Source organism: Telmatherina bonti (genome assembly GCF_933228915.1).
Source record: "Telmatherina bonti genome assembly, chromosome: 8".
In the NCBI taxonomy this organism is placed as follows: domain Eukaryota; kingdom Metazoa; phylum Chordata; class Actinopteri; order Atheriniformes; family Telmatherinidae; genus Telmatherina; species Telmatherina bonti.
Window position 1 is genome coordinate 26,343,296 of NC_136626.1, and position 12,564 is coordinate 26,355,859.

Here is a 12,564-nt window from a genome sequence, read left to right on the forward strand (position 1 = left end):
TGTTGTGGGGTTGTTTTTCAGGAGCTGAACTTGGACCCTTAGTTCCAGTGAAATGAACTTTGAATGCTTCAGTATACCAAGAGATTTTGGACAATTCCATGTTCCTAACTTTATGGAACCAGTTTGGGAACGGATCCTTCCTGTTCTAACATCACTGCACACCAGCACACAAAGCGACATGGATGAGTGTGTTTGGTGGATAAGAACCTTACTGGCCAGCACAGGGTCCTGACCTCAACAGGACAGAACACCTTTAGGGTGAATTAAAGAAGAGACATCATATGAAACCCTATGAATAAAAATGGGATGTCGCTGAAGTTCATATGCATGTAAAGGCAGTGAATAGTTTTGGCAATATAGTGTACATCTTTGAGGGTAAATGAAGACAATGTGATTGGAGATTATTACATAAATTCATTAATCACCTTAAATGAATGTTATTTGCAGACGAGCTTTGTTGATTCTGATCTTAAATCCAGATTACTTTCTGAGTTTCATTGAAGATATAATATCCTCACTAGTAATACTTTTAAACAGATAGGTCAATTTTGCACAATGAGTAAGTAAATTTGTGTTTGATTATTTTTCGTCTTTGATAGAACCAGCTGGTGTTCTATTTTACAGCGTTGGAAAGCCTGAATAGTCACCTTTTTAATGAGGCACAGCTATAAAGGTATGAGGTAACCAAGGATCATGTTTCTGGTGACTTAGCAACACAGATAAATGTGTGGGTAGCACCCCCAAAGCAAAGTGTCACAATCTTGTGCACTATTCTCCTGGTAGTGTTCATTCAGTTGGTTGGTGGATTGGGTGATTACACTCCCCCACAGTCAGGTAAAAAAACCCAACACATTTCCATCGTTTTTACACTTAATTCATTTAAACTGTCAGGGACCTTAGTACAGGTCGGAGATCAATTAACAACAACAAAAGCTCTGCACCTCCTCTTTATACTTGTCACCAGCCTGGTCACATTTTGCTGTGGGATGAAATCCCATTCCTTTACCGGGAGTTATTGAAGGTCAACCTCTGTGGTTGTGTTGGTCAGTCTAGCCACAGCACAGACCCAAACTGATCTCACAAGTGTTGAATTGGGAAGAGGTTTGGATTCACAGCAGGTCATTCCACATTCTGCTATAAAATTCTGGAGATTGTTGTGATTATCCAGGCTCTGTGGAGCAAAATGTTCTCATCCTGTGGGAGATATGGAATCGCTACTGGGTCCAGAATATGATACCAAAATATCGTTCTATCAGTCAGGTGGTAATCATACATCTGTGACAAGTAAACACTCTCAAAACAAGAGTGTATATAAACAATAGTATATTAGATGGGATTGTGGCATATTTTTGGAGGGCACGCCACACATTTAGGAGTTTTGCACATTCCACATAATTGCAATCCTTAAAATAAATGTACCTCCTTGTAAAGGCTTTGTAACAATCTCTAATAAAACATAAACTGATATAATTTACGAGGAGAAATAAGCAAGCTACCACAAATGTCCTTACTTTTTTTTTGTTACTAATTTTATACTGTTTCAACTTAAAACACAACATGACAAGAGACTCTATACCAGCTGTACGAAAAAGTACTCTTGCTCTCAATAATCCATCCATCCATCCATTTTCTTTACCGCCTGGTCCAAATGAGGGTTGTGGGAAGCTGGGGCCTATCCCAGCAATCATTGGATGAGAGGCAGGGTACACCATGGACAGGTTGCCAGTCCATTACATGCTCTTATTAATAATAATAATGTTAATACTACTCTCATTATTATTATTATTATTATTATTATTATTATTATTATTATTATTAATAATAATAATAATAATAATAATAATAATAGTAAAAATAATAATACTTAATATTAGGAGCATATGGCAGCAATTACCAGATGAGAGGCAGGGGCAGGTTGCTAGTCCATCACAGAGAGACAAACAACCCCTAACACCCCCTCCAGGTGAGAATATAGACTGACAAAAATGTGGAAACATCTTATATGGGTCTCTTTTTCAAGATTTTTTTCTTAATTTATTTATTTTAACTAAATTTGAACGATTACATGTTGCTTGCCACAAATAGTAATAAATTCAAGGACCATGGTATTAAATATTTTGGAGAAACTTTCCTAAACCTAAAACAGTAACCTCAATGATGTCAGTCATGTCACGAGTATTTTCTGCAACCATTTTACTACCATGTGTGATAAAAACAGGCTTCTTCTTTATCATTTTGGCATGTTTTTATTACAAACTCCTCAGCAGTTTGTATCAATGTAATAGACAAATAAGCTGTGAACTCAGCAGATGAATGAGCATATTGTACGAAGGATATGAATACCTGAAGAGCAACGGTGTATCCTGCCTTTTGGTCAACCAATACCAAAAAAGGCATCTCATTTTAAAGATGCAGCAACAAGTCAGAGAAGATATTCTATTGAGCAGGTAGTTTTCAGTGACAGAGAACGAACTCCCTTTTGCCCCCTTACAGTCACTGTGTAATTAGAATTTGACATCTGATGGTTCCATAAGAAAAAGAAATGTCCTCAGGTCATTCAGGTGTCAGATTTGGAATGAGTCATAATAAAAATCCCCTTTTAACTAACAAGAAACCAGTTTAAGATCTCATCAGGACTTGCTCCTGTGTGAGATCAGAAATGCAGCAGAAGCTGTGCTCTGACTGCAAAACAGCTGTCATCTGAGCAGAATGGTGAGTAAAAACCTGGCGCATGCTCAGTGCAGCTTGCGTTTCTATTGTAATAAGCAAGATCACCTTGATTAACTTGCTTCTGGGTTCACAACTACCCTTTCATCTGTTATTTTCTAGATATCAGAATAATGAAAGATGTCATGTCTTCTCTGCTGCTTGAAAAACTGACTGAATAAACCTAAGAGGTGTTTGTGTTGTAAGAACTGATCAGAGAGCAGCAACGACTAATAATTCTGAGTGAAGCTGCCATGAATATTAAGGTAAGAAAACTATGACCTTAGTGATTGTTACCGGTTGTATAAATACATATCAAAGAAGATCTCCGGGATCATCTTAATTTCGTTGCATATTCTAATTCTTACTCCTGTCTGTCAGTACTTACTTTGAACATTTTTAAAACAGTTTGGGGTTTTTAACTCCTGAACATTTAGAAAAGAATAAGAGCGGTGAGGGAAAAAAGTGTTTTCCAGAATCTAATGACTTGTACAGACAATCTCCATCAAGACTAAGGTCTTAGCCGTGTGCTTCACTGCTCAAAAATGAGATTTGATTGAACAAGTAAATAACTAGCTAACCACTGAGATAAAAAACAATTTCATACTACATATCTCCCCTTACAAAATCAGTTGTAATCATATGTAGTCAAATAGTTCATCATAAATGGACCCAACACTTTGTTCATTCAAGAATTCTGCTCACAACGTAATGGCATAAATGAAATCTATAATCACCAAACACAAATGTTTAAATGCACAAAATAATTATAAACTATTAAATAGATCAGAAAGGTTTACTCCCTTTGTCTGTTGCTTTCTCTATCACTTTACAAATACACAGTCTGTTATTCCATTAACCCTGGAAAGTTCACACTACGTAAAAAGGCAATAGAATTTTTTTTTTTTTTTTGGGAGGGGGGGGGGGGGGGGGGGGGATAATAAGAAGAATAATTTTTTTTTCTGTTACAAATGTTGGGTATGATGGTTTATAATGTGGTAACAATTATGAAATAGTCCAAATTTGAAACAGTAATGCCTGAACAGACACCTGCTGGTGTTACATACCCTGAACCAGTGGTAGAGATGGCTTAGACAGGCTTTCCACACATGTTTAGCAAAATTTACTACTAAAATATTTGCTCTAACAATCAGCTGTTAAAAGACAAAAACTGAATTTCTGAAAATCCTTCCATACACAGCTTTTACACTGGGAATGCATCTATAAATAACACTGCATGACGGGCACAGAAACATGTACATCCACGTGTATTTAAAACTGAGTAAATGAGTAATTCCACCTCTGATATCATACCAGTTGAGAGCGGCTGGATGGATGGATAGATGGATAGATGGATAGATGGATGGATGGATGGATGGATGGATGGATGGATGGATGATCACAGAGATTTGCTGGATCCAAATCATGGCAAGATCTTGTTTAGACCCATCTGTTTGGAGCCACTGTCTCACACAAAGATTTTAGTTGTTACAATAAAAAAAAAAAAAAAAAAAAAAAAAATGCAGCCGTTTCTTTATTATAAATTAGGTTAATTTTCATGAATGGAAGCTTTATCCAATTTGCATTAAATATATGTGTCCCTGAGATTTTTTTTTAAAGGAAGATACATCTCCTTCTATGGGAAGAGTCCTGCATGTCAGGTTAAAGAACAGATTAGACTAATAGCGAAATAATATAATGAAAATGTATGTCCAATATAATTATATTTAGCAATCTGGTGCCTTCAAAGTGCTGTAAATGAAACCTATTTAGATATAATGTTGGTTATCATTATCATTATTATAATCCCTTCAATAATACATTTGAATGGGCAATAGCATCAAATAAGATTATTATTAATAATGGAGATATGAACTAAAGATTGAAATAAAGCTTTGCACTCATGTATACTTAAGATATAAAGTACTTTATATCGATAGTAAACGTAGGCTAATTGAGTTTGCAGGTGTAACAATGATAATTTTGAAGTGAAACAAGCAGCTTTTTGGGGTTCATTTGTGGAAACTGGGGTCATAAAAAAACCTACATTATTACCTTGTCATACGATCATAAAAATAGTGTACTTTCAAATAACAATTATGACACAAAGACATCCAGAAAAATACTGGCATAAGTGAAATCTTCCCATTTTTTTTAATGCTGGAGTTATACGGCTGAAATCGAAACGCAGTAATGTTGCGGAACCCAACTCTACTCAATGAATGAGCCGCGCGCTCCCGCGCATAGGCGATACACTTCCTACCAGGGATAACTACCTTGGCACGACACTGCATACCTTTCCCCAGCTTTCTCCCTCTTCGTGTTCCCGAGGTCCCTAAACAAGAAGTGTGTGTTTCCCTTTAAGAAGCCCCCACCGTTTGCACAGCAGAGGGAGGAGGAGCAGGCCAGCGGAACAGCGACTGAGGAGGGAAAAAAATCCAACAGAGGACGGTTTCAAGTCCCCCCAATAGAAACTGTGCCTGATTTGTGGCCAATGTTGGAGATGTAAAAAAAAAAAAAGAAGAAAAAAAAAGAGAAAGAGAGGGGAGGGAGGAGGGAGGGAGAGGAGAGGGAAGGAGGAGGGGGAGGAGAAGGGGGGGGGGGGGGGGGGGAGAGAAAAAACACTAAAGGGGTAGCTATGGAGATGGAGCGTTTTCCTGGCTGCTTTCTTTGACAGGTGTTGAGTGGGGCAAAAGTCTTAAAACAGAATTCAGCATGTACGCCAAAGGTAAAGGAGCTGTCGTCCCTTCCGATAGCCAAGCGAGAGAAAAGTAAGTGGATAATGTGTTATATTCTCAGAGTTTACCTGCTTATCATGCATGCGAGGAGGCAGAGGAGGGGAGTACAACTTTCTAAACTAGGTAGTGTAATTTAAAAGGAGTGTTCTGTAGTAAAGCGCGCTGCTCCGTGCCGCTCGGTTCCCCCAACCCATCCGACCACCTCGGAGGTGCGTCTCTTAAAACTTTTTCTTAAAAGAACATGTCGCTGGATTGCACATGTTACGTTTTAATATTATTTGTGCAACGCTTGCACCGTTGTAAGTTTGTGGACGCTTATTGGAGAGCGGCACTCTTTATTTTTTCATGTTCCTTGGATGCACTTGGATGTAAACGCGCGCTTCTGCCGCGTTAAAAGTTGGGAGAAGCATCCTATTTGAGTAAAGCGTGTATCCGCGGATATCTTGCTAGGTTGGCTTGGTTGTGTCTGCGAAAACTTTCTGAGATGAAGCCGCTGTAAGCTTTAATAATTTGACCTTTTTTTTTTCTTCCTTATTTAAGAGATAGTATGCTTACTGTGCGTTTTGACGCACAAAGCCGAGGCGTTATCATTCACTCCCTGGGATGAGGGGAAAAGTTTTGTCCCATTCAGCAGACATACAGTGGTGCTAAACTTTTGCACCCCCATGAAGCGAAGTCACGCCGCCACAAACATTTAACTTATTATTATTTTTTATATACCAGAGGAATACTTAAACACAAGCATAGCAAAGAGCGTTAAAGTAAAAATATTTTTTATAATGTAGAAATCTATTGAGGTAAAAAAAAAAAAAAAAAAAATCTGTTTCAGTTTTAATTGATATATTGAAGTTTAAACTTTTTAAAAAAAAAAAAAAAAAAAAAAGCATTTTCCTCACATAACCTCTGTGTATTATTTAGTGTTTTCCTAAAATATATTAATCAAAAACTTTTGAACGTTACAAACCCCCATGCTGCCCCTCACGTCTTTCCTTTACTTCTGTAATAAAGCAGTAAAATGTTTCTTTGTGCGACCTTTTGAAGACCTGGACCTTCTGTAGATAAGAGCAGCCTTTTTAAAAAAAAAAATCATCATTAGCTATTTTTACGGACTAAAAAGTGTGAGGCTGTGAGAGAGCTGGGATCCCTGCTGAGATGCAGTTGTAATCTAAAAACACTGTCAAGTCCTGAGAGGCTCAGTTGTTCTGCAGCACCTCATACATCTGCAAAAGAAACCTCATTCTGTTTAGAGTCTCTTGTATCCCCCCCCCTCCTCACACATCTCCGTGTCGTATCCCATCGATTAAGCTTTCTAGATATGCATCTCTCACGCGCTTAGTGGAGGCTTCCTAGAACAAGACTTTGCACGCATCTGGTGTGGATGAGCGTTTTGATTCCTCTCTGAATTCACGTCATTTAGTTGGAAATGTGCGCGTGTTGGTGCGCATTGAAGTGCAGGAGTGGGATCCTGAATGAAAGCAATCCCATGTGGTTTGATGAGCAGCAGGCAGGGTGACCTCTGAACCAGCATATGATGCTTTAATATTGCATATGAACCATCAGCAGACGCAAAAGGCTGCTTTTACACCTGTTTGCGAGTCATTAGTTTATTTACAGTACACAGCGAGCGATTTATTATTTAAATGCTGTGTCTTTAGACAGTTTTTAGTTGCACTTGCTTGTTCGGGGACTGTGGATTATGTTCCATGTGTCATTGGGAGTGAAATCAGTGCAGAGGCAGCATGTATATCAAATGATAGTGTAGGAGGGGGATTAATAATTTAACTCATAAGAAGTACAAGTCTTTTGAGAGCTGGAAATGATGAATGCTTCGGTGTTAAGGCTGCTCCTGCATAACAAAATCTTCTCGCATTTGTTTATTGGAGTGTATTTGTTTGCATTTAAACTTATCTCATATTTATCAGAGCCTGCTTGTAAGTTTAATGAACATCTGTCTTTGAATTTGCGTATTTAAGTTTGGTGTTTGTGTGCGTGTATGTGCGTGTGATTGTGTGTCACAGCCCCATGGACAACGTCCACACACAACAGACGACGCTTGCCCTTTCCCCTCACCTGTCTTGTCACCCTAACCTGCCCTGCAGGGCGAACACATGTTCTCTTGTAAATGTGGAGCTCGCAACAGCTGCCTCAGTGCATCACTGAATTAGCTCATATTCATATTTACATATTCATATAACTCTTTACATATTCAGCTAATGAAAAGAGGGCACCCCGGATGGACTTGTATCTTATTATAGCAGACTCAGTCATACAGCGGGGTGTCACACCTGCTTTTGCACAAATGATCATATCGATGAGATCAGGTTGTGCTATTTAAAAAACAAAAAAACAAAAACCAAAACAAAACTTTATGTTGTCCTTTGACAATTTTTTTTCTGTATTTTGTTTTATTAAATGAATCTGAAACGTGGTCAGAACAAAAAACAAATGCGACTGTGACTGACTGTCATTGCAAAACTCTTTAGGTGCTCTTTAGGTTATGCAATACAGCATTTTGTTGTCAAGGAAGAGTGGAAACTAACATTAAGTAAACATTTGATTAGTCAGTGCACGGCTGAAAGCAGCCGGACGAAAAAGGGTGTGGACAGGGCATGGGACCTAAACCACAGCGTTGATGCTACAAGGAGGAAGTTGTAGTAATGAAACAATGATGGATAAGGGAAAAAGCATTTTAATGCACTGCTTCTTTGGTTTAGAGAATTTATTTTAGGCTTTTTTTTTTTTTTTTTAATGTTGTCCAAGTAAAATATTTCACTTGCATAGCTGAAGCAAATGACAATTAAAAGGCAGCAGACTTTGTTTGTTTCTCATTGTAAATGTATTTGGAGCTTTTCAAGGATATGACTGTTATTGAAATATCTTAACAAAGATCATTTTACACCCTTTGTTCGATATTAACACACAAAAAAGATGTGAAGTAGCGTGTTGTGTCAATGTCAAGCTGCTCATTTTTTAACATCTGAGGTAATGCCGCTTATATTTTCGATACGCCTGGTGATGAGGTGGCTGTTTGTGGCACTTTGCAGGTAGCCTGGTGTGTACAGGTGTGCAATGGAAGACTGGGGGGAAAAAAAAAAAAAAGCAAGCAGCTTTTCACCAGAGCGGCGCATCTTCACGTGTTTACAGTACTGAATGCTTTAGTTACATCCTGGAGATCTTGGGCTTAGTGTACAAAATGTTCCAACACACAAGCTCACTTGTGCATTTAAGAGTGTTTGTGTGTGGAGCTGTGCACAAAGCTGTGTGTTTGTACAAAGCTGTGTGCTATTATTTCCCTTATAGCCTTGGAGCCAAGGCTTGAATGCAACATGTTTGTTCAGAAATACAACATAACACAAACAGACACACGGACACTTGCATAGATTCCTCCGCACAACCAAGGCCTCTCACCACAAGTGGAATTCAGCAGCCTGGCCTCGCTGTGTTGAGATCACAGGTAGTAAGAGCGTTTTGGGGAGGGGGTGGGGGGGCGTTCTGTGCAGATCCTTGAGAAGTGTTATTATGATGACACTTTTTTGTAACGAGAGAACAACTGAATAATAAAGGTAGAGGAAGAATTGAGAGCCCTTGCAACCAAAGACGTTAATTAATATTAGTTATTTTTTTATTTATTTATTTTTCATTTAATCTGGATGGAGTGCAGAATGGAGCAACTTCAGTATTAATGTCTCATTATTATGTGGTAGGGGACCTCTTTGAAATGCGTACTGATGAAGCATGTGTTCTAATTAGAGGTGCCATTCACAAAAATGTTTAAAAGCTTGATTAAACAAATAAGGGAAAAAAAAAGAAGCCGACTTTAGTTTCTCCAAAAGATTTTTGCTTCTCGCGTTCGCTCTCTAATACTTTGTTTATACTTTTTTTGTGCGTGTCATTTCAAGTGATTCTGGATTTGTGTTTGAAAAGAACTTCAAGAGTGAAGTTAATCAGTTTGTTTTAAGCACAAGTTTCTTTACATCCTCCGCTCCTCCTCTGGCTCCCACCATGTATTTACATGCCATTTAATGAAGATCTTCAGGTCTGAATGCATGGTTTTGATTCCACACAGATGGCTTTGCCATCTGCATTTTAGGCTTCTGAAGGATGCATAAAGAGTCGAGCATGAACGCAGGCACAAACACAGCTCTAAAAGTAAAGAAACCCTTGATTTACCCCAGCATCCTTTGGCTGACTGTGCTCTCATTCAGATATGTCAACAGTCAATTAATGCTGCCTGTCGTCAGCTGCTTTTGGTGCATCCGCACAAATTTGTTAGTCTTCTCACTTGGAAATAAAGGAGGCAGTATAAATATTGAAGCTACGTGCCTGAAGTTGTTAATCAGTTTGGCAACACGGCACGCAGCGCAGAAGTGTGTGTTTCATTAGCATAGAGCGGAAAGCATCAGGGCGGACGGTGATGAGGTCAAGTGATAATAGAAAACAAAGTTTGGACTAATTCTTTCATCGCAGGTTATGTCATCGCTGTCCTCATTAGCTGAAGGTTGGCGAAGCTTTGACACAATTATGTCACTGTTATCGCTCATCCCAAATCTTGAGGAAAATCTCTCTCCTCTGCCTCTTTAACTTGCGAAGGGTTTAGCAAACAAACACGTTTAGCAGGCGGATAAACTCTGAGGCTGGAGGTGACTCTTGGAAGACCGGCTCAACCTCACTGGCGCGGTGGGAATGAGACGGCCACATGGGCGTTTTTTTGTGTGAATCCAGATACCTGTCCGTGCGTGTGAGACAGTGTGTGGATTAACCCATGGCTAGAGCTCCCCGTGTTTACATGCTCATTGACACTGATTTGTTTTGACAAAGGAAGTGCCACAACAAAGCAAATACAAACAGCGTGGGGCGGTGGGAATAAGCTTTAGCGAAACAGCTTTACAGTATCGCAGGTGTCTCAAGCAGGCGCCCAGCCTCTCATTCAACTTCTGCTCATGCATCACCTTCATTCTCTCTCATTTCACATGCACACTGCTTTTATATATTTATAAATATTTTACATTTAGCAAATAAAAATGTGCATTTGATTTCCGGCTAAGATTTGTGTTACACTCGGTCCACCGCTAGATATGTAAGTTATGTCTTTATCCTCCTCTTACTAATGCATTAACTGGCTCATCTCAGTCCTCCATCACTTCTTCCATGCATACCTTACCTCACCCTGACACCACTATCACCGCTGAATTATTCAGACCAAGACATGAAAGTTAATTTGCTAACTGTCTGTGCTTTAGCTGGCTAAACTCAGCCGGGATGTCCTCGTCTCTGGAGACGAGTGAAGGAAAGGGGAGGCTGGCTGGAACAGCCCGGGGCGAAATGTCAGGTGTGTTTCCAGGGGATGAGGCAGTGGCAGAGATCTCCTTGATGCCGAGATGTGGAGCAAATTACCAGTTTGCTTGGATGAAGGCAGGGCCAGAAGAAGAGAGGAGATCACGAGTGGTGTAGTAGATTTTTTTTTAACCCCTTTGCTTTAGTTTGACCTAACTGCAGAATGGGGTAAAAGCTGATGCAAGAGCATGCGTGACATGTTGGACGCTTTGCTTTTTGGCTCATCTGCCTTGACATCTGTGGTTTTTGCTCAGTTACAGGTAAAACTATCATTCCCACTAAGTCAGCGCTCCCACCTCTAATTATCCAGTTTGCATCAGGGATTCCCTTTGTTGAGTTTCTTGTGTGGGCATCACTGGAGAGAGTGAAACACAGCAGAGGAAATGTGAGATGCTGAAAAGGTTGCATACGGTTTGTCTTGTAAGCATCTCATCTTTTATTCCTAAGTGACACTTGTAAGTAGTGCAGGGGTTAGATCTGTGGCCCTGACCCCGGGTTTCCCTCGCACACGTCACACACTCCATGTCTGCATCCACCTGTCCCACCTTTAAAAACTTTGTCATGGGTTTTCATGCTCAGTCGAGTTACGCTTACTGGTTCTGACAGAGTAACAAAAGGTGTCCCCTAAAGCCTGGATTGAATGAGTGTTTTTAAATAATGCATTGCAGCCAGAGCAGGTGCCCATCACTAGAGCACAGAGCCCCTCAGATCGCACCAGGCTCTGCCATGAAAATTTCATCGCTGCAGTGCTCATGGGAATCTTTCTGCGGTCCTGTACAGTGCCGAAGAAGCGTATTGGAGCTGATGTCTGCCACTGGGTGTTTCACACAGCAAAGCGAGCCTCGGTCTTACATGTTACACCAGGGAACCCCCCTCAACTCCAGTCCCTAACCAGAGAACTTCAACGTTCAGAAACTTTGAAAGCAATGAGGACGAGCATTTCAGCACCTCTCTGCACGTGTTGCCACGTGTGGTAGTAACTAGAGGCATACGGTACGCCGTAACAGAGGAACTAAATCCAAATTATAAGAACAATTTATTTGTCTCCACATCACTTTGACAGTTGAGGCAGGAAGTTGAATTTTAAGAGCAAAGCTGACTGCAAACGCAGTCGAGGCTGACGTCTTCCTTTGTGAAGCAAAAAGGTCACGTTACCGATCCACGACTTATTAGAAAACCACAGTGTGACTGACGTAATCTCCTTGTTTCCACTCAAACTTTAAAATTTCTGTTGGTGAGATACTGGTGTTTTCTGATTTCTAAAACCCACATGAAGCTGATTTTGACACTCATCTGTGTGGACTTCAATTAGCTACATGGGCCCAGGAGTGCCTGTCCTGCTGACCTGTTGAAGGGCCCTTAAGGAGCCACCTGACTTCTCCGTGGCTTCCTCCACATGCAAATAACATCATGTAATCTGACAACTCTAATGGAGTTTATAAATATTCTAAAATCAAAAACAATAATGATAATTCAATATTTGTTTAATGCCAGCTCATCTTCTGATGACTGTCATGCTAAGCAGAATCCAGAGATGCTCTTTTCTGGTTTCAAACAGAGAAACCAAAAGAAAAAGGTTTGTTACAGACAACACATAAATAAACAGGATGGACATGTTCTTGAACACAACACTGATCACTTTCACATGACGGTACCCGGACAGTCACTCCATTTGAGATCAATATTAAACATTTACGACAAGTACTCCGCTTCTACTTGCAACTCGGTCTGTCTGCATGTTCGGTCATACAAACACATCAATCACCCAGCGACTGCGGCATAAACA

At 39.9% G+C, this 12,564-nt stretch overlaps 1 protein-coding gene across 3 annotated transcripts in view; it reads left to right on the forward strand.

Moving 5' to 3' along the window:
• Nucleotides 1-5,351: 5,351 nt before the first annotated feature.
• ssbp4 (single stranded DNA binding protein 4) overlaps nt 5,352-12,564 on the forward strand; it is an 86,225-nt gene continuing 79,012 nt past the window's right edge. For all 3 annotated transcript variants that reach the window (XM_079245080.1, XM_079245081.1, XM_079245079.1), the window contains exon 1: nt 5,352-5,477. In XM_079245080.1, coding sequence (XP_079101206.1) covers nt 5,422-5,477 — 56 coding nt within the window. In that variant the 5' untranslated portion in view covers nt 5,352-5,421. The remainder of the gene's footprint in view (nt 5,478-12,564) is intronic.